The sequence below is a fragment of the Poromitra crassiceps genome (assembly GCF_964638095.1).
Source record: "Poromitra crassiceps genome assembly, chromosome: 19".
Classification (NCBI taxonomy): domain Eukaryota; kingdom Metazoa; phylum Chordata; class Actinopteri; order Beryciformes; family Melamphaidae; genus Poromitra; species Poromitra crassiceps.
The window spans coordinates 21,901,068-21,926,667 of record NC_139646.1 but is presented as its reverse complement, the minus strand read 5'-3'; the positions used below and the strand labels follow the sequence as shown (position 1 = coordinate 21,926,667).

The following is a 25,600-nucleotide window of genomic DNA, read 5'->3' as shown; positions in this document are numbered from 1 at the left end:
ACTGCGCAGATCCAACAGAGGTACCGTACTTGTAAACCGCCTTATCGTGCAGGGTCTGGATCTCTAACTTGACAGGACATTTGTAGAAGTGAGCGAGGAGTGACTCTGAATAGCCAATCAAGAAGTACAATTTCTGTGGCGGTAGTTTCTGTAGCACATGAGCAATGTTGCCGTGCCTCTTGATCACAACCTCATCGGCCAGACCTCACAACCTCAAGGTCCCCGAAGATGAATCGTTTGATGAACGTGTCCTCCACTGTTCAAATCTGATGCTCCTTCTCCGTGAAGGGTACAAGTGTGTTGAGGCTGAAGCGCTTGAGGGTGGAGACAGGTCTGTCTCCTCTCCCCACATGCTGGATTCTTGCAGCACATGGCAGTGACATGGAGGGGCCCGGCTGCCAGAGATGCCGCTTAACGTGCCGGACCTGGCACTCGGTAACCTGCTCAAGGACGCCGCCATCTTTTTTGTTTGTTCAGTTTCACTGAGATCGCTAACCCTGATTGCATACTTGACGGGTCCCACTCCCGATTTAAAGTGATTAACACAGGCCGCCAAAAAAGAAGAAGCTAGATACAGTATATTCAACTCACTAAGGCTCATCAGCAGTTACCCTCATTTTCAATACAAATATAAATATATTATCTGTACTTTGAGCAAATACTTGCAGACAAATGGAGAAAGCAAATTAGCAATATTGGTACAAAATTAAATATTTTTTCTCTGTTATCCCTACAAGGAATGAAATTGTAAAGAAGAAGTTTGCTAGTGCGCTGTTGCATAATATAAGATTACAAGTGCAAATAATATAATTTGAAGAGCTTGCGAAATTGTGATGGTCAAGCCGTTTCAATTGTGACTACAGTAGAATATAATTTAATTAATATCGCCATAATTTCTTCCGTACCGCAATACACTGTCACATTTTTGTATTGCGATATACTGAATTCCGATAATATAATCGTCCCATCCCTATTCAGCATATTCAAAATGTCATCTTTAATTTTTCTGAACGTGTGTGGGATAATGTGACTACTGTACACTGGGTCAAAAGTCAAGATAAGGATGTTTTGTCTGCGTGTCCAAGGATCACCGTTGTTTGAGCAGCACTCTGTACATGGCCAAGCCCAGCACTGCAAACACTGTGGCCCCCACACTCGCCCTCAGCCAGAAGGTAGAGCTCTTCAGGTCTGCCTGGCTTACATGTCTGAGAACCAGAGAGAGAGAGAGAGACCAAAAGAGACAGAGACAGAGAGAGAGAGACCAAAAGAGACGGATGGACAGATACAGTCAGGGAGATAAAGGAACAGGTAGTATGAGAGAGAGTAAAGAGGGGATAGAGAGAAAAAGAAGGAAGCACGGGTGACAAACCAAAGGAGAAACCAGTGAGAAAAATCACAAACTACTCATAACTGGGGCAGATAGGCATGGGGTAGAACCACATCATGCAATACATTTTACTTAAGCTAGTAACAAAATGTAATACATAATACATCATCTAATAACATGACCTATAAAAACAAATCATGCACAATATGAGGGAAGTCTCTAAAAAAGGATATGTCATAACTTCATAACAAACCTGAAGTTCTATTTAGTATCAAGAAAATGGCCTAAAGAATAAGATAACATGGAGATGTGAAGAAAGATAGGGATGAAATGATGAAAGAACAACAGGGATGGGACTTGAGAGTACGGAGAAAGATGATGAAGGAAAAGACATTGCAGCACACGGGCTCATGAGACCACATCTCTGTTTGATGAGATGGAATAGTCATGTTGACATGAGCAAAGAGGAAAACAACCCATTGTTGTGAAAGGCAACCGAATGAGAGCGGGCCTGGGAGGAAAATGGAAAAAAGTGCGTCTAACTGTGAAACTCCGCAAAGAAAGAATATCAAAATGAAGAAAGTTGTGAAAGAAGACAGAAGACAGGAGGAAGATGATGATATCAGAGTGAAAGAATCGCTCGGGGAGGAAAAGGGGACCGAGCAGCTTCAATGACAGAGCGAAACAAAGCGAATGGAGGAAGAGAGAACCCTGATTCTGCCAGATGGGGGCGGTATTGTTTTCACAACACCATACCGCCCCCATCTGGCAGAGTCAGGTTAGGACGAGAGTGGGAGGATGATATCAAAGATATGAAGAGAAGGAGTACAAACGGATGTTCTTCTGCGTTGCATAACCAAATCCAAAACAAAAGAAAGGTTGTGGGAAGATGATGATACTCAAGTGAAAGTGACAGCAACTGAGGAGTGAAGAGACCCAGCAAACATTTTGACATTGAACCTTATTGTTTTAAGGTCTATGCATTGAACAGACTAGATTTCCAGTATTTCTTTCTGATATCATTTCAAATCAGTCTCTAAAGCGGTTTTAATCAGGCTGTATCATACTGTGAAAATGTCATGCTTTCCAGCCTCCTGCGCACTGCAATTATGGGCGCGGCTTGATTAGGGGCGGCTGTAGCTCAGGAGGTAGAGCGGGTCGTCACTAATCGCTTTGGATGAAAGAGCGAGGTCGGTGGTTCAATTCCCGGCTCCTCCAGTCTGCATGTCGAAGTGTCCTTGGGCAAGATACTGAACCCCAAATTGCTCCTGATGGTGTGCCAGCACCCTGCGTGGCAGCTTGCCACCATCGGTGTATGAATGGGTGAATGTACCTACTGATTGTAAAGCGCTTTGGATAAAAGCGCTATATAAATGCAGGCCATTTGCCATTTACCAATTATGGCTGGGCAATATGACAAAATCAAATATCTCAATATTGATCTTTTACCAAATGCCTCAATATCAGTATTGTGGCAATATTGTAGGAGGAATGACTAGTATTGCTGCTTTCCTAAAATATTTGCACAATGAGGTTTTTGAAAAATAATCATCAGTAATGTGGCTATAATGACTAAGTAGGTAAAGGTAATGGAACAGCTAGAACACTCTGGTAAGTTCAGAAAATGACATCACTTTACTATAATGCAGCCTTTAAAACCAAGAAAAGACAACACTTATGCCATATGCGATATTACAATATCCAAAATCTAAGACGATATCTCATATCACGATACAGTACAGTATATTGCCCAGGCCTAACTGCAATTTGTCAAATGTTTTGCTGGCGACACCTTCACAGGCAGCACATGCAACAACCTGCTGTTTTCCATTTGGGGGGTCATCATCCTGAGAATACGATATGCCTCAAATGAAACAAAACAACTCTGCAAAGAGTAGTAGAGTGAAAAAACTGAAGAGAAATGAAAAAGAAAAGACAGTGGCGGTGATGATGATGAGAACAGAGAAGAGGAGGCAGCTGTAGTAGGTAGGAGGTGAGGAGGACCTGCTGAGTACGACAGCGTAGAGTTTGGCCCTGACGGTCTGCAGCAGCTCAGAGTTGAGGAAGTTCTGACACAAGCAGAAGGTGCAGCGGTTACAGGTGCACATGCAGCGCAGCCGGGCGTGGCTAAGGAGAGAGGCGGGGAACACACGCACCACACACACACACACACACACAGGTAAACATATGCACATACCAACACACAGTGAGGTATACGTACAGGAGAGAACAAGAAAAAAGTAAGTTAGTAAGTTGAAAGACACGCTGCCGCCACCATAACAAATAAGGGTGTCCACCATATGGCCATAGTGGTGAGTTTGATGTAGTGCATGTATACGTATGGGTGCATGGCCATAGTGGTGAGTTTGATGTACTGCATGTACTGTATACGTACGGGTGCATGGCCATAGTGGTGAGTTTGATGTACTGTATACATACGGGTGCATGGCCATAGTGGTGAGTTTGATGTAGTGGATGTATACAGTACGTACGGGTGCATGGCCACATAGTGGTGAGTTTGATGTAGTGCATGTACTGTATACATACGGGTGCATGGCCATAGTGGTGAGTTTGATGTAGTGCATGTATACAGTACGTACGGGTGCATGGCCACATAGTGGTGAGTTTGATGTAGTGCATGTATACAGTACGTACGGGTACGGGTTAGGGATGGGCATCGAATTTCGAATTTTCGAATAATCGTTGTTATTATCAAGGTCGACTTTTATTATTGAAATTCGAAATTCGTTTATTGAAAAAAAAAGAAAAAAAAAGGGGGGGGGGTTTTTGTGAGTGAAATGTTGCATTGTCTCCCCTGATTCTAAGTATAGTCGAATCGCTTGGTTTGAGCAAGTAAAACAATTTTTATAAGCAACCTCTCCCTCTTCATGGGATTTCATCCGCCATTCATTTTTCCATAAACCTTGCTTAAAATGCTTATAAAAATTGTTTTACTTGCTCAAACCAAGCGATTCGACTATACTTAGAATCAGGGGAGACAATGCAACATTTCACTAACAAAAAAACAAAAAAACAAAAAAAAAAAATTACATTTTTAATTTTTTTTACATTTTATTTTTATTTTGGAATTTCGATTAAAAGTCGACTTTGGCCAGCGAATTTCGAATAGTGTTTTTGCTAGAAATGCCCATCCCTAGTACGGGTGCATGGCCACATAGTGGTGAGTTTGATGTAGTGCATGTATACGTACGGGTGCATGGCCATAGTGGTGAGTTTGATGTAGTGCATGTATACAGTACGTACGGGTGCATGGCCACATAGTGGTGAGTTTGATGTAGTGCATGTATACAGTACGTACGGGTGCATGGCCACATAGTGGTGAGTTTGATGTAGTGCATGTATACGTACGGGTGCATGGCCATAGTGGTGAGTTTGATGTAGATGTCTTTGCTGGGCACTGCTGCAGTGTTGCAGGTGAAGGACTGAGGAGGCGGCATCTTGTGCTTCCTGCAGAACTCCAGGGGGCTGCACGCGTACAGCTGCTTGATCTCCGGCAAGTCCGATTTCGCTGCTATCATCATGCAGGGGACCTTACTGTCCATGAAGTATTGCTGTGGGGGGAAAAGAGGGGGTAACTGATCCTAAAACGTCCTCCAAATTCCATGGGCGAACAAGAATTTTTCTTTTGATAGAAAGTGAGCAGCGCACACAAGTTTATCCACTTTTACCTTGAAGACTTTGGCACAGTATTCAAAGGAGTGAGGGCTGCCGACGTCATAGAGCAGGCAGACAATGTCACAGGCCAGGTCGGCATCAGACAGGTAGTCGAAGTCGGGGAAGACTTCGTGGAGCTGAAGAGAGGGGAGGAGGTTCAAAGGTAAATCCACGGTACTATCCAATAAGGAAACAGTATACAGTATGCCATATTGTGGAGGAAGAGCCCTCCTTTAACATCAGATGATCCACCTGAATCACAAAACAAAGCTGTAACAGAGAAGAGCGTCCCATCTGTAGATTTAACACATTCTCCCTAATTCAATTCTGGTGTTGGTGTGGACACTGGCAGGGAATCTTAGGCCCAATATCCCTCGGTACTGTCGAGTAACAGGACAGCAAAGAAAAATACAATCCAAGTAAGAATATAGCAAACGGTGGCTTTATCAATTTATGCATTAAACAATTTATATAAATGTTAAGCAGAAAGCAGTAAAATGCTCCGATTCACTAAACCAAAGAATATTGCTACCAAATGAAGCACCATTAGTATGATACTCACCAGGAGGTATTTCTCCTGGCCGTAAACAAAGGTCGTGCTCATGGCATAGTAGGATCGGTGTTCCTCTCGAACTAGATTTTGGCGCTGAGAGAAGAGCGGGAAAGAAACATCATGTAAAACTGATCTTGATACGAGGTAACCCCTAGCTTCACGCAGCAATGGGGAATATCAGTGTACAGTATACAGGACACATGAGAGTTTGAGATAAATAAAATCACAATCAGGTCTCCATTTCTGTCCTGGGAAATTGGAGTGAAATCAAGTATACAGATGTAACACCTAATGTGTTGTTTTTGCAGTGTATGTGGGCTGAGAAGCTAATGAAGGAGCAAAGGTAAATATTGCTTTGATTACATTACATAGTGAAAATATCGGTCTATATATCAATCTATATCTGTATACGGCAAAGTGAAATTTAAGTGTCTGCTGCTTTATGATGCAGCATTTTCATCACTGCTGTTTATCTCTCCTCACCATGAGGTTCTTGCCCAGGAACGCTTGGAGGAAGCCGCTCTTGCCGCTGCCAACGTCTCCGAAGATGTTGCAGCGGAAGACACTGCGCTGGGTCTGCTTCTTCTGCAAGTCAATCTTCTTATCCCGGGTCACTGCAGGGCGGGGGGGCAGACCACACATGGGCATCAGAGGATCTCTTTAGACTGCTATGGTAGCAGTTTGGCATTATGAGGAGACTGTGGTGACTGACTGATGTGATCACAGACTGATCTGATTCCATGATTATTATACAGTAAAATCCACAAAGGGACAATGATGTTAGCGCTTCAATATGATGCTGAATAATATTCACGGCACATATCATCATCTGATATTTCACCTGTGATTCCCGCTGCATGGGACTCCTGCTCGGCGATGATGGAGTAACCAAGGTAGCCCAAATACTCCAGGCATCGTTGGACGTCCAGATACGTTGTGAGCCTGGACAGAAAGTCAGGAAAAGGCTAAATGGATTCACTGACTAGACAGATACAACCTGATGATGTGATTTTTTTTGCATCCACTCAGACAGCTAAACAGATTAAGCCTAGTTCTTCCCTGAAAACAACTTTGAGAATGACAGCTAGTTACAATGTATTTGAATTGGTCACTTACGTCCACTGTGACAGATATCCCTGGTAGGTGATCCAGCCCTGGTCATTGGTGCACACTGTGTTGTTGACATCCGGACCCCAAGGCATGTAGGGAAACACATCAAACAGGTCCTTCAGCTCCTCTGGTGACAAGGCACAGTCACGGTCCTGGAATACACAAACGGTCCGTTGGTTGTCGTGCATTCCTTTATAACTGGGAACTGGTAATCTTACGACTTCAAAGGTCATGAGCTGAGACGGTGACGTCACCAGAGCTGGTATTTCCCATTCCAAACTCGTAAGGAGCCTCAGCAGCCCCGACCTCAAAAATCCAAGATGGCTGCGCCGCGCAACAACAGTAGTTATAATCGTAGTAATGTTGTTGAGCACTTCTGTTTTGTTTGTGTCTCACTAAATCAGCTGTACACACAGCACTGCCTAACTTCTATCTGCGTGGACATGTTGCTGCAGTGTTTGTATGCTCAAAATGCAGTGAAATGCCACGTTACCAACTGTTATTGCTAACAATGGCTAGCCTGGCTAGCGACTGGATCTGACCAATGAACAGTGAACTTCCCAGCTCAAGTTTTCTGCAAATGGAACGCTAACTAAACGGATGTGACGTCATTTAGCCTCCACATCCCAGTTATTTTTGCGATAAAGGAACGCACAATTGGTTAGCGGTGGAGACAAAGAGCAGCTGCCCCAAAATATGGAAATTGGTGGTGAAGGCAGGAGTAATTTATTATTGGAATTTACCCCACAAACGATAAATACGATTAATTTGCACACAGTGTAAATGTTGCAGTTTTTATTTCTACATTTTTGCTAACTTTAGCACTTTATTTTATGGGCTCATACATGGAATCGTTTGTATTTGTTCTGTACTACGTGGCATTGTTGTGTTCGTATTGTTTTCGCTGTATTGTGCTTTGCTGCTAAATGGATTTCCCCGTGTGAGACAATAAATAACTGGAGTGAAGTGAGAAGGGATAAATGGGGTCGCTGAAAGCGCTGCCCTTGTTTATAGATTTTAAGAGAAATGTAAAGGAAAAACAACACTCAACATGTCACAGCAAAAAGGCACGAAAAGTCACTCTGGTCACAGCCTATCAACCCTCGCTGAGAAAGAAAACCCAGGACCTTTGAAGGCCACGCGCACAGTTGGACACTAATCACACCACAGAAAGCAGATCTTGGCACAAGCTGCCACTTTCTCTCCTCCACTCACTCACAGCTATTCTCTGTCCTGCCATTCCCTCGTCAGGCCAGCAGGGGGCCAGCGCTGGCCTTAGCCCTTGTTTACATAGGACGCCGACGCCGAACGTAAGTAGAGCTGAAGCTTGAAGCAGGCACAAGCTGAGCTGACGCCTAACCGTTCACACAAGAAGCCTTCACTTTTCCTCTCAGCGCCTCCTCGGCGCGCCTTGAACCCGCCCACAACTCCCATTGACTTCATGCCTGGCAGCTTCAAGCTTCACGCGTCACGGTTGGAAAATAGGACTGAATCCTGAACGATCGCTTGAGCAAGGCGTGAGCGTGGCTTCAGCGTGACACGCTGGTGGTGTGAACGGCCTCGTCTGTTAACAAGGACGCCTAAATTAAACTTGTGGGTTCAGCGTAGGTTGAGCTTAGGTTGAGCGTTGCTTCGGCGTATAGTGTGAACGGGGGCTTAGGAGTGTTTCTCTGTACTGAACAACTTCCTGTAAGTGCCTCTGGGCAGAGACATAGACCGTATCATAAATATGGACAGAGCCACCGTGACGTCACCCATTGGTTTGTGGACTCGTGTTTTGAAGCCTCGAGGTCGTCATTTTCACCGTCGCCATCTTGGTTATTTGCAGGCAGATGTCAGGTTAATTTGGATGAGAAGAGCCGCAGCGTGGCCTGCTATTGGTCCGTAATCTGCAAGCTGCGCAATCACTGGACGGGCGACCTGTCAGTCACGCCCCAAAACATAGTCTGCTTTATCGTCTATTTTACTCTAAACGGGACCATAAAATTAAAAAAATGAACATCAAGCTGTAATATCGGAGAAGACTTGAAACTAGAGATTGAGATCATAAACTCACGAGGAAAGTGTTTACCGAGGTCATAAATCAAATTAGAAGTAGGGTCATTCACTTCTACAATCAGACTTCTTTTTGCAGCCGGTAGAGTTGCGCACTGCAGGCCATTCGAAACAATGCCGGTTTAAGACACTTTCGCATTGGCTTCAATTTTCACGAACGGAGCTAGCCCCTTGGCAGAGAGACTGAAGTAAACACAGGAGCCGACGTACGGTACCTTGTCATGTTTGTCAAAGACGCTCTGCAGGAAGAGGTAGGCGTTGTGGTTGAGCTCCGTGGTGCAATCTGGAGGAATTTTCAACCTGCAGAGGGTGAAACGACAACATGTATATTGACACAGTTGGATTCACAGAGCCCCCGGGGAGGACAAAAAGATCAGAGTAAACAATACAGGCTGCAAATATATAAAAAACAGTTTGATTGAGGACATTGGTAAGTGGTGTCAGTGGGATAAAACACACAGGGAAGTGTTTGTTGGAGAGATAACTTTAGGTTAAGAAATTAACCCCTGTTCTCTGAGACATTTGTGAGGTATCTCACTATGGGAACACGCTCTCTGCGCTGTTTCCTAGAAGCATTTATTGCATTACGCCAGTCCTGACTGGCTGACGGACGTGACGTCTGCTCCCTAGGGGGAGGGAGCTTCCCCTACTATAAGAGCCTGACGTCACATCCTTACCCTCAGTCTAAGCAAGCACAACCTCTTCCTCGCTCCAGGCAAGGAGGGCTGTCTGGTGAGATACCTCACAAATGTCTCAGAGAACAGGGGTTAATTTCTTAACCTAAAGTTCTCTTTCAACATTTGTTTCGGTATCTCACTATGGGATATAGAGACTCCCGTATTGTCAGACAAGCTTACCTCGAAGACCGAGAATACAACCAGTTACGATAGTCAACATAGGGACAGTTGGTGTCTCAACTCACGCTCAGCACTGTGTGAGACAGTGTAGGCGCAGTGACATCCAACCTGTAAAATCTGGTGAAGGTGTGAGGCGTTGCCCAGCTGGCAGCCGCACATATCTCCTCCACAGAAATCCCCCGAAACAGAGCTCATGACGTGGCCATTCCACGCGTGGAATGAGCCCGCAGACCCTCAGGGGGAGGAATCCCCCTGCTATCATACGCCATGGTAATAGCCCCCACGATCCAGTGTGACAAACGCTGCTTCGTGAGAGTAGCCCACGACACAAACAGCTGTTCAGACTTCCTGAAGCCAGCTGTCCTGTCAATGTATATGCGTAATGCCCGCACCGGGCAAAGCGCATTAAGCCGCTCCTCCTCTCCCGAGGAAAAAGGAGGGGGATGAAAAGCATATAGCTCAATAGGGCGATATGGCACTGCCGGGTTGAAAACCTTAGGCACAAAAACAGGATTAGGTCTCATTACAACCTTATCCACCCCTGAAAACCGCATGCACGCCGGATTCACCGACAACGCATGTATGTCACTCACGCGTTTAGCCGAAGCCAAAGCGAGCAACAGAGTGGTCTTAAAGGAGAGTATTTTAAGCTCTACGTGATGTAAAGGCTCAAAAGGTGGGCGTGATATCGCCTCAAGCACCATAGCCAAATCCCCGGGGCAGCCAAGTCCCTTGAAACCGGGCGCAGGCGTCGTGCCCCTTTCATAAACCGACAAATGAGAGGATGCTGACCCGCCGTTTTGTCCCCAAAGCCTATGTGACACGCCGATATAGCGGCTAAGTACACTTTGACAGTGGAGAAAGCCAAGCCTTTATCCAGCAGCCCCTGCAGAAACGTCAGGATCACCGGTACGGGGCTCTGAAAAGCCACCTCCCCGGCTTTTACGCACCACTCCTCAAACGCGCGCCATTTACCATCGTATGCGCAGCGCGTAGAAGAGGCTCTGGCGCTCTGAATAGTCTCAATGACACTTCGTGGAAGCCCGACAGTAGTCAGATTTTGCCTCTCACGGGCCAGGCCCATAGGGCCATGCGCTCCGGATGAGGATGGAAGATCTCCCCGCGAGCCTGCGTCAGGAGATCTCTGCGGAGAGGCAGAGGCCATGGCGTGCCGCACAGCAGTTGAATTATCTCCGCCAGCCAGGTTTTCCCCGGCCAGCGTGGAGCTATCAGGATCAGAGCATGGCCCCTCTCTCTCACTCTGGCAAGAGTAGGAGTGATCAGCTCTAATGGGGGAAAAACGTACAGGGGGACACGCGGCCACTCGTGTGCCAAGGCGTCCAGCCCCATCGGACCGGCCTGACCGGTCAGGGAATAAAACAGTGGGCACTGAGCATCCTCTTCCGATGCGAACAGGTCTATCTCCGCCCGACCGTATTTCACCCAGATTTGGGACATCACTTCGCTGTGAAGTTTCCAATCCTTGTAACGGGGGTTGCCTCGGGACAGCAAATCTGCCGCCCGGTTCAATATCCCCGGCACATGCGTGGCTCTCAGTGACAACAAGTGAGCGTCGCTCCACACAGTCAGTCTGTGTGCCAACATGTGAAGTCGGTAGGAGCGCAGCCCACCCTGTCTGTTGATATACGCCACCACCGTGGTGTTGTCTGTTCTGACCAGGACATGCCTCCCCTTCAGGAAGGGTAGGAAATGCCTTAGTGCCAGCGAGACCGCCTGGAGCTCCAGAAGGTTTATGTGAAACCCCCTCAGCTGTGAGCTCCATGTGCCATGGTGACCGTGGTGCGTCGGACTCAGGTTGAGTGACGTCACCCACCGCTGAACCGGCCTCATGTATAACCGGCCGAGTGGGATCACCACAAGCGCTGATGCCATCAGGCCCAGCAACCTGAGACACACCTTGAATTTTAGCAGCGCCCCTCTGCGAAAAGGTGTCAGACAAGCCCGAAAGGCTTCCTCCCTTCCCGCCGACAGACGTGCCCTGAAGACAACTGAATCTAGATGCAGACTTATAAAAGTGATCTTTTGAGTGGGGGTCAAAACACTTTTCTCCCAGTTTATTGTGAAACCCAGGGCTCCCAGATGCGACGTAAGCTGTCTGGTCTGCGCCTGGATATGCTGGGGTGAATCTGCCAGTATAAGCCAGTCGTCTATATACGTTGCCAAGCGAATGCACCTCTCCCTCAGGGGGGCGATCGCTGCCTCGGTGCATTTCACAAATACCCTGGGACTCAGTGAGAGTCCGAACGGGAGCACCATGAACTCGTAGGTTATTCCTTTGAAGGCAAACCTGAGGTACTTTCTGTGAGGCGGATAAATATGGATGTGAAAGTAGGCGTCTTTCAGGTCTATTGATGCAAACCAATCGCCCGGACGCACAGTGCGTAATACGGCTGCGTTTGTCAGCATCCTGAATCTGTACCGTCCTAGGTATCCGTTCAGAGCTCGCAGATCCAGTATCGGTCGCAGACTTCCTCCTTTCTTGGGGACCAGAAAATACCTAGAGTAAAACCCGCTGTGGTTTTGTTCTGATGGTACCATCTGAATAGCCCTGTTCTTCTGCAGCGAGGTTATTTCCTCCTGCAAAATACGGGCTTTTTCCCCACGGGCCTGTGACTGCAGTATCCCGTTGAAACGCGGTGGTGTTGATGCGAATTGGAGCCTGTAATCTTTTGTTACAGTCTTTATGACCCAATCTGACGCCACACACGCACGCCACTGCTGAGCCCGGTCCGCAAGCGGGCCCAAAGCCGGCCTCGCTGCTAGCTCGGGCTGAGCAGACACTGTGAGATGAGCCTTCGCGGCACCCGTACTCACTGTGTCCTGCTGGCTTGGTCGTTGCACCACAGGGAGAGCAATGGCTCCCCCGTGCGGCGTAACGAGGGCTTGCCCGCTCATGTTCCAGGCTTGCGCCACATTCATTATTATTAATGTTTTTCCTTTTATTGTTTTCACAATATTGGGCTGCGCCCTCGGCTCGTGGCCTGGATGCGCGCCTGTAAACATTTTTAATGAACGTTTTACATTGGGAAGGGAGGGACACTGGTATGTGCTTGTGTAACATTTGAACCCTGTTACACTTGTGCGATACAGCTGCGGCTCCACTGAGCTCTCTGCTGGGCAAACCCCTCTCTTCCCGTGGCTGTGAACTGAGCGCCGATGTGGCCTCTGCACGCCTCTTGGAGCCGGAACATGCTCTCTGGAACTGGTTTAGGAACAGAACATCCCTCGGGGGTAGCGAATCGGTCGTCTGACTGGACCCGTCGTCTTCCCCCGGCAACAGCGCACTAAGTACGCCTCTTCTTCCTTGCCCCCGTCGTGGCGGGAGGACCAGCTTGGTCTCCCTGCGTCACCACGGCGGCAAAGGTTTTCTTCCCCCACGCGCCTCTCTGTTCTGGCGGCTTGCTGTGTCCCCGTCCGCCCGTCTGGGGTGGGCCGGGGGAGGGCTGTCGCTTGGGACCGCGGTAGCCTGGTCGGGCGGCGGCCTGGGCGAACTGCCTGGGTGCAGCAGCGGGGGGGGGAGGAGGTGGCGCTCTCCTGGGCAGGCAGAGGTGTAGCGCTTCACCTTCCTTCTTTTTCTCCTCACAGCGTTTTTGCATGGAGGCAACGGCTGGACCGAACAGGCCCTTAGGATCCACGGGGACGTCCAGGAGCTGGGTCTTCTCCCTCTGGGACAGGCTGGATAGGTTAAGCCATCTAGCTCTCTCCTGAGTGACCATCATTGCCATGGCACGCCCGGATGATTGCACGGCGCATCTATGCAGACGCAGGCAGAGATCCGTAACCACACACCCCTCATCCCACAATTGTGTGGAGGGTGAGGCTCGCATGTCGTCCTGTAATTCGGCCTGGTAGGCTATTAGCAGGGACGATGCGTTCAAAGCCTTCACTGACGTGGCGACACACTTGTAACCTTTCTCCGTCAGTGATGACTGGAAACACTCAGCCTTGGACGGCAGGCCTGGCCCCGCCGAGGCCATGGTGTTCTTCTGAGTGGGGTGGAGGTGGGAAGCCAACACCGGTTCGACCGGCGGCAGGTGGGCGAAACCCTTCTCTTCCATCCCGGCCCAATCTAACGACGACCCTCCCAGGACGGGGTTCTTACACGTTAGGGGATTATCCCATGACCGGGTCGCCTCCTCCAAGCACTCAGGGAAAATCGGCAGCAGCTGCTTTGCCGAGGGCTTGGTTGTGGGCAGTCTCCGCCCTTCGTAGCGAGACCTTGCGGTCTCGACGAGGGCTTCAGGCCACACTATGCCTAGCTTCGCAGCCGCTCTCCGGCAAACATCGTGTAGGTCCGTACCGGCGGTCGGGTCTGGAGGGCCACTGCCGAAGAATCCCACAGCCCCCGGCTTTGCAGCCGGTGCGATGTCAAACGGCGCGTAGCCGTCCTCCTCATCGTCGGAGCCCAAGCTGACAGGCTCGTCTCCCGAATCAGAGGCTTCGCCCAAGACGTTGTCTTGCCCGGCCGTGAGGCCGTCGTCGGACTCGTCGTCGGGGCCGGTCAGAGGGATTAGCTCGTCGACCTGTTCGCCCCAGCTCGCCCCCGCGTGGATGGTGTCTCCTCGGGGGCTCTCAGTTAGTTCCTGTGGTGGGGGAGTGGATACCCCCAGCATAGGATCCATCGCAGGCATGCTGGCCTGGCGTGCCAGCCTGCGTCTGCGAGTCTTGTTCGAGAAGCGTGCACAATGCTCGCAGGCAATCGGGGATAGCGTAGCGTCCTGGGCATGTTGCAGCCCGAGGCACGCTGAGCACACTTGGTGAGTGTCTGCTCCCGCAATTTTATTGCCGCAATCGCACGTCCTCGCCGCCGGAGGGGTGGCTCTACCCGTGGTGGGGATAAGTGCCGCCGGCTCCGACATCGCTCAGGCTAGTGTGATGGCTAGCCTTAGCAGCTAATGTTTGGATACGAACTAGCCGCTAGACTCAGAAAGTGGAACCGTACCGTGTCGGGATAGCGCTCGTTGACCGAGGTGTAAGCTCGCTCTGTAAGCAGTGATGCTAGTCCCTCATCCACCGTACTGTCTGTCCTTCCGAGGTATGCTTCAGGAGCGAGAAGAGGTTTTAGACTGAGGGTAAGGATGTGACGTCAGGCTCTTATAGTAGGGGAAGCTCCCTCCCCCTAGGGAGCAGACGTCACGTCCGTCAGCCAGTCAGGACTGGCGTAATGCAATAAATGCTTCTAGGAAACAGCGCAGAGAGCGTGTTCCCATAGTGAGATACCGAAACAAATGTTGAAAGAGAACAGTGTAGCGGCTGTCTGGAGGGTCAGAGCCAGACTCACGCAGGGAAGAGGTAGTCCTGGTGGAGCTCCAGGTCGTCGTCGTATCCAAACCTCCTCAGCACCGTCCAGGTCGTTTCATGGCGACCTCGCTGAATGAACAGGGTGTGGAGGAACAGGAACCCTGGAGGGGGAACAAAAACACACAACTACATAGTTAGGAGTATAAGTTCCATTTCTCAGACATCCAGGTGAATAGAAGTTTTAAAAAGAAGTCATGTGACTTCATGCCATGTGTTGTCATGTGACTTTTCTCGCGTGGATTTGTTTGCCAGAGTTACTTCCTGCTGCATTTACAACTGATGATGGTGTTTGGATGAACACCCAAACATATATATATATATATATATATTGTTTTTTAGTCGTGTTTTTAAAAATAATTTATTTTTAATAGAGACACTGCATGAAATAGGTCACGCCCATCACGGGGGAAATCGGTCCGTTCACTCCAATACACCAGCGTCATTTTCCTTGAATTAAACATAGTTAAAAGCTGTTGTGTGGTGGGCTGCGCAGACAACACATGTAAAAAATCACCAGTTCAAGTTTTTTTGTACTCCTGAGCAAAACAAGGAAGCCATTGAGAATTGGCGAGAAGAAAAATGTGGATCTAGCTGTCAGGAAGTAAGTTGGAGTGTTCCTCTTCCGTATATACGATCTTTTTGTGAAACATGCAACCATGCACGCGACATAGGAGAACGCCAGGATTGGAGGGGGGGTTTCTGTTTTCCCCCGTTTTGGGCGTGGTTTCTGAATGATGACGCGCTCCGCAGTGTCTCTATAGGAGTAGTGTTAACGGTGTTTTGTGTGTACTACACAACATGAGGAATATTTCTCAAATTTGCCATTGCCAACTGAAATTTTGTTTCTAACACTAAAGGTCCTTTACACACCGGGAGCGTTATTTTCATGCGATTAATTCGGACGTCAATAAGATTTCTCAACCCTATATCGAGTCAATGCAACCGTGCGTACCAACAGCGAAGTTTCGCTGAGCGTTATTGCAGTGTTTATTTTTTCGGACCACGGTCGACTTTTCGGAAATTCGCGTCCGAAGTGTACACATCTGTTGCTGTGATTGATAGGCGGGTCAAAATTCGCATCGCAATTTCGTGCTGCATATTCGCATCGCTCTTGGTGTGTAACAGCCTGAAGTCCGTCAGTTCACCCCTCCCTACCTTTTAGAGTGAGGCCGTTGTCACAGACTCCATCGCTCACGTTCTTCCTCACCACGTTTTTGACATCCTCTAGGGCCTGAGGTGCTAGCGGGGTGTTGAAGCATGTCCTCTGTAAACACACGCACTCAAACATTATTATATTCTTCAAGCTGTTCTCTTCTAATGGTGCACTGTTTACCTCTCGGCTGCTAAATTCCATTCTGCGTTCATATCCAAAAAGCAAAAATAATAATAATTTGCTAATTCTATGCATACTAAATGCACTGTTGATTCTCAGCAACAGCAGTCGTCAGTTGACTTACCTGGAAAAAGTTGAGCTCGTTATCATTGAGAATCCCATCGTTGTCGAGGTCGGACACTTTGAAGATGCGACTCAGGGCTTTAACACAAAGTGACTTCATCTGGGAATCAAAGAGGCAATTCATTTCAGACAGTCACTAAAAATGGCTGTGAAATGTTCTGCCAGAACTGTGGACTGACTTCAACAAAGACGTCCAAATACTCCAATACATACTTCACTGGAACTTCATAGAGGGCAATATATGTCTTGATATGAAACCAGATGAGAATCATTGTGCTAACTCAAATAGTGGTGCAGAATACTTCCTCTCTTACATCTTTCTTCTCTGGACAGTAGAGGGGACCGGTGGGGTGAAGAACTGCCTTTTGGGCATAATAGAAGAGCTCTGAGATGTTCTTCAGGTTCTTCGCTGAACACTAGCAACATGGGGAAAAGAGAACACAGGGATTCAGTTAAGTGATGGCAGGTCACATTATGGCTAAAGGACGCAGCCACACTGATCTGTCTGAAAACGGACAGAATTATTAATATTGCTGTAGAAGTTTCTGTCCGTTGGGATGTTTTGGAAAGTCAACATTCTGGCTGTGGCAGAAGAGACCCTCCTCGACTCTGATTTATTAAACGGACGGTGACGAATCTGGTCGCCTAAAAACGTTCAATTGGGTTGAACTTTCTGTGCGTCGAAACGGATGGAAATCTGGTGCAGATGGACTCGTCATCATAGCCAGACAGGGTATTAGCAGTTAGCACACAGGATCTGTCTGAGGGACACGCCACTTAACCAGTCTGGCAGAACATAGCTGCTGCTGCTTTACTAGATGGCTAACAACAATCACCTCAGCAGTGGAGACAGTGGAGAAGGTAATAAAGCAATCTATAAGATCGACTAAAATATTTTCTGGGTTCTGTGTATGACTGACTAGACCACAGAGATGTTGAACCGTCTCTGGGTTCTGTGTATGACTGACTAGACCACAGATAGGGCTTTCACACCGGCAGGGCTCCGTGCCGGTTCCGGTTCCAGAACCCTAATCTGAACTGGCCGGCGCGTTCAGACCGGAAAAATAATTGGTTCGGAACCTGAAAAGTTGGTTCTCAGCGGAACCAAAAAATAGTTGGTTTTCCTTGGGAACCGTGACATCATCAGTGGGCGTGTCTCATTCTAGGCTGTGAAAACGAGCAGGAAGGAGAAGAAGGCAGTGACAACACAGAGAAAAATAATTTGCAGTGGTCTCCTGAGGAAACCAAATGTTTAGTGGCGATTTGGGCATCTACCGAATCTCAAGAAAAGCTAGAAAGCAGTACAAGAAAGAGCAAGTCATATGCCGAACTTGCAGAAGAGAGGGCCAAGGCTGGGTTCACTCGAACGCCAGACCAAATAATTAATAAACTTAAAAAAAAAAAAAAAAAACTGAAGAAGGACTACCGAATAATGTCCTCCCACTTTGGTTCCGCTTAAACTGGTGTGAACACGGGCTGGTTCGCCAGAAAGCACCAAGGTTCTGAGACTCCAGAACGGAGCCAGAGCCAGAACCAGAACCGTGTCTGTCTGAAAGCGGTAACAGATATCTTCTCTGGGTTCTGTGTATGACTGACTAGACCACAGAGATATCTTCTCTGGGTTCTGTGTATGACTGACTAGACCACAGAGATGTTGAACCGTCTCTGGGTTCTGTGTATGGCTGACTAGACCACAGAGATATCTTCTCTGGGTTCTGTGTACGACTGACTAGACCACAGAGATATTGATTTCTCTTTGTCTTGATGTTGTGTCCTGGGCAACACTGTCTGGCGATGTCAGATGTAGGCTGACGTCGCCAGACCAATTCACAAATGCGAGTCTGGGAGCTCTCGATTTCAAGGGGACATTATAGATGGGCGCAGCAGACCAAAATGCCTCTGGACGCAATTGGATAGACCTACAACCAATCAGAGCGCTCTTCTGTCAGTCATCCATATTAGATAACCATTTGTGATTGGCTGGACCGTTTTCGGATCGGGTGAAAATCTGTCAGAACGGAAGGGCGGCCAGACACATCTGCCACAGCAAATAAAACATCAGCTGGCAGATAGTTGTCTTTGGATCAGTGATGGGAAAAAGCAGCACAAGCTAAACTCTCTCACCTCAACACAGGTCTCAATCTGACCTCAACACAGGTCTCAATCTGACCTCAACACAGGTCTCAATCTGACCTCAACACAGGTCTCAATCTGACCTCAACACAGGTCTCAATCTGACCTCAACACAGGTCTCAATCTCACCTCAACACAGGTCTCAATCTCACCTCAACACAGGTCTCAATCTGACCTCAACACAGGTCTCAATCTCACCTCAACACAGGTCTCAGTCTCACCTCAACACAGGTCTCAATCTCACCTCAACAACACAGGTCTCAATCTCACCCCAACACAGGTCTCAATCTCACCCCAACACAGGTCTCAATCTCACCCCAACACAGGTCTCAATCTCACCTCAACACAGGTCTCAATCTCACCTCAACACAGGTCTCAATCTCACCTCAACACAGGTCTCAATCTCACCTCAACACAGGTCTCAATCTCACCTCAACACAGGTCTCAATCTGACCTCAACACAGGTCTCAATCTCACCTCAACACAGGTCTCAATCTCACCTCAACACAGGTCTCAATCTCACCTCAACACAGGTCTCAATCTGACCTCAACACAGGTCTCAATCTCACCTCAACACAGGTCTCAGTCTCACCTCAACACAGGTCTCAATCTCACCTCAACAACACAGGTCTCAATCTCACCCCAACACAGGTCTCAATCTCACCCCAACACAGGTCTCAATCTCACCCCAACACAGGTCTCAATCTCACCTCAACACAGGTCTCAATCTCACCTCAACACAGGTCTCAATCTCACCTCAACACAGGTCTCAATCTCACCTCAACACAGGTCTCAATCTCACCTCAACACAGGTCTCAATCTCACCTCAACAACACAGGTCTCAATCTCACCTCAACACAGGTCTCAATCTCACCTCAACACATGTCTCAATCTCACCTCAACACAGGTCTCAATCTCACCTCAACACATGTCTCAATCTCACCTCAACACATGTCTCAATCTCACCTCAACACAGGTCTCAGTCTCACCTCAACACAGGTCTCAATCTCACCTCAACAACACATGTCTCAATCTCACCTCAACACAGGTCTCAATCTCACCTCAACAACACAGGTCTCAGTCTCACCTCAACACAGGTCTCAATCTCACCTCAACAACACAGGTCTCAAGCTCACCTCAACACAGGTCTCGATCTCACTGTACTGGTTCATAATGGGCAGGATGGTCTCCATGCTGCTGTAATCCACCAGGTCAGACTTGTTCCCCACCAGGATCAGAGGAACCCTGGACACACAGACACAGACACAGACACACACACTCCATATGACTGTCATGAATCCGGAATATAGCCAACATCAAACCAACACCATGCTTTTCAAAATACGACATACCTACTATCCTTGTCTGTGTTGTCAGTGATGAGTGGGATCCAGTGGCTGGTCACCTGCCCAAATAATGACAATGGCAGAAAAGATAGAAAAGAAAGGACTATTGTTATTTTGACAGGCTACCCCAATTGTGTATAAATGTCATAAAGTCATATTCCAGTGTCGTGGGATACAAAAATAATAGAGTCGGTTAGCAGACAGTATGTTCTGTTATCTTTGTTAGCCGTTACTGCAGAACAAAATTCTAGCATCACTGGTGATAAGCACAAACCTTTTCAATAGACTTCCTGTTGTTGACAGAGTAGACAATGCAAATCACATTTGCCTATGACAAGAGAGACAAACAAAATCATTCATCAGCCTTCTCCTTTTACTCAGCGCTTCTGTCCGGGTATCACATGAATAGATTAAATTAATTAATTAATTAATTAATTAATTAATTAATTAATTAATTAATTAATTAATTAAAAATATATAATAATAATAATAATAATAATAATAATAATAATAATAATAATAATAATAATAATAATAATAAAAACTGACCTTGGAGATCTCCTGTAACAGCTGCTCGTCTGTCTGCTCTGCCTCTGTGGATGAACGACAACAACTGTATTAAAAACTTCCCCTTAGCCCTGTATATAATAACAAAGTGTTTCTCGGTGGCAGCTTGTCAGATAAAATAGGAAAACTAGGCAAGAGCTGAAGACACAACTTTAATATTTTCTCTTTTCCCCCCCGAATATTAAAGCTTAGTAAGAATGTGATTGAATTGAAATCCCAAGGAAACCAATCACTGAGGAGTCAAAAGAAATCAGGAACAGCCCTTAGCCTAGAAGTACCTGAATAGTCTACGATGTGTGTGGGAACTCTCTCTGGTGTGACATCTGCAGGTATGGTGATCTCCTCAGCACGGTAGGGAACCTGGGACGGATCAAAGTGATACACACACACACCTGCTTGTCACAAAAGCACACATACTCACAGAAATGGCTATTACTGTATTACAGTGAGTGTAAACCCTGCAGTCGGTACACAGCCAGGTAGTAATGTATGAAGCTGAAAGGGGAAGGACATCCTCAACATACTAGGGATGGGCATCGAATTTCGAATTTTCGAATAATCGTTGTTATTATCAAGGTCGACTTTTATTATTGAAATTCGAAATTCGAAAAAAAGAAAAAAAAAAAAAGAAAAAAAAAATTGTGAAATGTTGCATTGTCTCCCCTGATTCTAAGTATAGTCAAATCGCTTGGTTTGAGCAAGTAAAACAATTTTTATAAGCATTTTAAGCAAGGTTTATGGAAAAATGAATGGCGGATGAAATCCCATGAAGAGGGAGAGGGGGTGACTTTGGCACCCCTTTGGCACTCAGACCTGAGCCTACTAAATATTTAATGAACCACTCATGAATGATTGTCAAAACTGTTTTTTATTTTCGAAAATGTCAATGTCATGTAACATGTTCTTTACTTCAGTGGTGCAATGCTTGTTTGAGCTAAAAATCCACAGCAGAAGCTTTTTATATTAATTAATAAAGCCGTAGACTTAGAATCAGGGGAGACAATGCAACATTTCACTCACAAAAAAAAAAAAAAAAAAAAAAAAAAAAAACATTTTTATTTTTATTTTCGAATTTCGAATTAAATTCGAATTTGGCCAGCGAATTTCGAATAGTGTTTTTGCTAGAAATGCCCATCCCTACAACATACACCAATGCGCCTAATGTCACTCTGCTAATACTGCTACTGTACAATCAGAATCAGAATCCACTTTATTGGCCAAGTATGTAGACATAGAAGGAATTTGACTCTGGTATCCGTTGCTCTCAATGTACTTACAAAGGAAAAAGAAAATGTATGCATACAATCTAATATGAACAAACAAGGACAGCGATCAAAGGTACATAAAGCAAGTTCACTGCTATTTATTTACACTATTATACAATAAGTGTGATGTCGAGTGACCACTATAAATATGTATATAAGAAGGAATACAAAATAATAAGTATATAAGTATAAAGAATAAGTATAAACCACACTGGATTGTAAACAAGGCTACAAGTCAGATATTGCACAGTTGTTTATCAATCTATATAAGTAAAGCTTTGGGACAGTTATTACACAGTTAACACGTTTCACCTTAGAGTTGTGTGTGTGTGTGTGTGTGTGTGTGTGTGTGTGCGTGTGTGTGTGCGTGTGTGTGTGTGTGTGTATATGTATATGTGTGCGTGCGTGTGTGTGTGTGTGTGTGCATGTGAAATTATGGCGTAGGAGCTCTAATAATGTATCATACCACGTGTGGGAACTCCTCGCTGACCAGGGACATGATGAGGGAAGTCTTGCCCACCTTGGCTGCAGAGGGAGGCAGCAGAAGTCAACAGAAAAGCAGTGAGAGAGAAGGTGAGATTCTCCGTTAGACCTGAGCTCATATTTTGCTATCTGCTCGACCTTCCTCTTCTATTAGCAAGAATCGTGTGCGTGCATTCATATCATCTGAAGCAAATCACATTTGATGCAGCCCAGTGAGAAATCCATATGCAGAATGTGAGACAAAGTCAAACTAGTCTCACTCCTCCATATATCATTGAAAATGTCGCTGACATATTGTTTCTCCAACTGATTCAGAAACTGCTGTGTGTGTGTGTGTGTGTGTGCGTGTGCGTGCGTGTGTGTGCGTGTGTGTGTGTGTGTGTGTGTGTGTGTGTGTGTGCGTGTGCGCACGCGTGTGTGTGTGTGTGGATAACTACATCTGGGACTGCTGTTGTGGGACTGTGGAACAACAGCTGATATACCATGTAATGCAATGTGTTTGTGAAACAAGTTGTCCTGTAAAGTGACCGATTTGTAAAATGCTCTGACACTTTGTCAAATTCCTTGACTTTCGCTGTCTGGAACACATCTCACTAAATATGAAGTCCACTTCCTTGAGGAGGCTCAGGTCCTGTTGATGTACAGTATGTGTTGTGGACCCAATGCTCAATGCCTTCAGGCAGTATAGTAGTGGCATTTTCTTCACAGTTGTGTGCTGCTGGTAGCATAAAAGCTGCAGATGCCAACAACAGACTAGACAAGCTGCTGAGGAAGGTGGGGTCTGTCCTGGGGACCAGCCTGGACCCTGTGAGTGTGGTGAGTGGTGACCATGATGGCCAGCAGTTTAGCTAAACCTCCAGTGTGGAGGTAGGCAGAGGAGCATGTTCAGCAACCACGGAGCGGCACAGGAGGTCCTTCTTGTCCACAGCCATCAGACTTTATAGTGCATCCCTGGACTAACCAACCAACCCCCCCCCCCCCCCCCCCTCTCCTCTATTTGTATTGTCTAACTGCTGCTCTGAAAAATAAATGTCCCATTGAGGATTAATAAAAGTACCTAGCTACCTACCTACAGTACCTAATGGATAGACCTGACAGAGCTGGGCAATATAAGACTACAATGATGGCCATGCTGTGTTCAGATGTGGGGCCAGGGCCGGTTCCAGAACAAGATGACTAGGGGTGCATCCTAGATAGGAAGGGGTGCAGATGCCCGGCCAAAGGCAAAAATTTGACATGTTATTTTACTAAAAATAATGCATTTTACCATCATTTCAAGTAGAATGATACCACCCAAGCAAGAATATTTCAAGTGTTTCAAGTGCTTTACTGAAATATTTGGACCATATAATGATAATACAATTATCTCAACCTTAAAAGGTTACATATAGGTGCCAAAAAGCCATAAAATCACATCAAAGAACAAAGAAAAACAACAACTATAATTCAAGTTTAAACAGTAAGTGTGCAGCTGTAGCATTTATTTAAAAAATCTTTTTTTTTTACTTTTCAACTGAGCATGCAGACAATTAAAATAAGGGTGCAATGCATGCTTTTGCACCCCCGTAGAACCGGGCCTGTGTGGGGCACAGCTTGGTATCTGTGGGGATGTAATGGAAGGTGAAACCACCTGACCTGAATTAACCCTCATTCTTATTTGTGGAGCAGTTTCTCCACCATTTGGCTGATACTAATCTACATCTACATTAAATCAGAGTAACCTACTGTAATAGGCTACAACATAGGGGAAAGGGGAAAATCATACATGTATATTAAGAAAACAACACGATTTTTGTTAATAATAGTCGATGTAATTGGCAATTGCCTTATGCCACTTATATTATTTAATTACCATCACTGTGTCCAATCACTAGCGATAGACCAACGAATGGACACAAAGCCAATTCTACACTACTTTAGTCACTGCCATAGCATAGGTGATTATCAGTTAGCATCACATATCCAGCGTCCAAGCAGCATCCATGCAGTGCAAACATACATCCGAGGTTGACCTGACTGACAGCCAGACAGACATCCAAACAACGACTGGTAAATAATGTTTAACTTACGCTCTCCCACTAATAATATCCTCACGTCTTTGCGCATCTTCGCCAGCGTCGAGAACCAACTCGATCAATTGGTTTGTGAGAAACATATGAACGCTATGCTCCTGTCCGGATGAGACAGACAGCCAGTAGCAGCTTCACACGGCCTGGCTCGCGACGCTAGCAGCTACGTTTGCATTTTAGGTCCGAGCTAACGAACCGGTCGTTATGAGACCTAACCACGGTCAAAAATATAGAAGATGGCAGCAGTGATCCGTCTCTGTGTGTTGTTGATAGATATTCCACCTGGCTGATGCAAACTTGGACACTGGGTAGCTGCAGCTGTCTTCTGTGTGCACCAATATCTGCACACCACAGAAAGTCAAATGCTACAACCGAACCAACCAGATTAGCGGGAGGGGGCGCTAGCAAGCTTTCCATAGCAAACACACCAAACACACGCCCCGCCCCGTCACCGTGCAACGTTCAGGGCAAGTAGGATTCTTGTCAATGGCTGCATTTACGACCCCCGCGAACTGTATTTCATTCACCAATTGACATGATCATACTGGTATGAAAATATGAAATGACAACATTGGGCTATTTGTATTTAAAATGTGGGGTACATCGGTCATAAAAATGGATTAGACTAAAAATGAATTTAATTTGTAACTGTCAGAAGCGTTGTGTGATTTTAATAAAGTATATCTGGTTGTGAGACAACTGTAGTAGGGCAGGCAATATTGCAAACCAATAAACATGACTATTTGAGGCTTTAGTTTACCAGAGGTACCCTGCCGGAAAGTACAAGCAGAAGAAGAGTAACAGAGGGAAATGAGACACATTTCTAGGTACTATTGGGCTGGCCACAGTTGCTATATCTTCCATTCCTCCAGCTGGTTAGTCCTCCTGCCAATACACCTCAACATTCAGCAGGAATGTAATTGAATCAGAGCTACTCCCAAAAAGGGTCCAGAGGTATTTTGAACAGCATTTTGCAGACTCTATATTTTTATGGCTCAAAATATCCAGATACAGTTTGTGCAGGTGCAGCAGTACATTGTATATATTCCAGTGAGTGAGACATATATACAGTATCAAGAAAGGGGTGTCAGACCATCTGTTAGTATATACCATAATAACTATTAGTAATTTTACTGGCCCTGCGGTGCAGAGAAATAGTGAAAACCATTATGAATATTAACAGTTTTTCATCATTGTTAAGCACAACGTACGGCAGATCAGAATTCAGAAGAACACATTATTAATGAAATATTCAATATAATATATATTACAGGATGGGAATGAAGGGCATATCTACAGTACATGCTACTTTTGGTTCCTGCTCATGTTGGTGTGGAGGGAAATGAGCATATTATAGCCAACCAATCACTCAGAATCAAGCA

At 46.3% G+C, this 25,600-nt stretch overlaps 1 protein-coding gene across 3 annotated transcripts; it reads right to left on the bottom strand.

The window, feature by feature from the left end:
- On the bottom strand, positions 1 to 24,575 carry rhot1b (ras homolog family member T1). 3 transcript variants are annotated; one of them, XM_083655540.1, is made up of 20 exons: positions 24,219 to 24,575; positions 22,133 to 22,191; positions 20,680 to 20,761; positions 20,384 to 20,427; positions 20,109 to 20,162; positions 19,841 to 19,893; positions 19,625 to 19,733; positions 16,670 to 16,771; positions 16,357 to 16,455; positions 16,055 to 16,163; positions 14,880 to 15,000; positions 8,936 to 9,020; positions 6,672 to 6,817; positions 6,397 to 6,497; positions 6,039 to 6,169; positions 5,565 to 5,648; positions 5,017 to 5,139; positions 4,697 to 4,899; positions 3,332 to 3,454; positions 1 to 1,205 (listed from the first exon to the last, which is right to left on the bottom strand). In XM_083655540.1, the coding sequence occupies exons 1-20, from the start codon at positions 24,253 to 24,255 to the stop codon at positions 1,088 to 1,090; spliced, it is 1,983 nt and encodes a 660-aa protein (XP_083511666.1). In that variant the 5' UTR covers positions 24,256 to 24,575; the 3' UTR covers positions 1 to 1,087. The 3 variants fall into 3 exon arrangements, with proteins under 3 accessions (XP_083511666.1, XP_083511664.1, XP_083511665.1); XM_083655538.1 differs by lacking the exon at positions 3,332 to 3,454; XM_083655539.1 differs by lacking the exons at positions 3,332 to 3,454; positions 5,565 to 5,648.
- Positions 24,576 to 25,600: the final 1,025 nt, after the last annotated feature.

What these genes read in the sequence shown, in the direction of transcription:
- rhot1b (XM_083655540.1), bottom strand. Translation starts at nt 24,255, where the DNA reads ATGCGCAAAGACGTGAGGATATTATTAGTGGGAGAGC. An exon ending in ACAGGAAGTCTATTGAAAAG is followed by an intron (nt 19,894 to 20,108) that starts GTTTGTGCTTAT and finishes TTATTTGGGCAG; the next exon opens with GTGACCAGCCACTGGATCCC. An exon ending in TCTTTGACAAACATGACAAG is followed by an intron (nt 6,818 to 8,935) that starts GTACCGTACGTC and finishes TGTGTATTCCAG; the next exon opens with GACCGTGACTGTGCCTTGTC.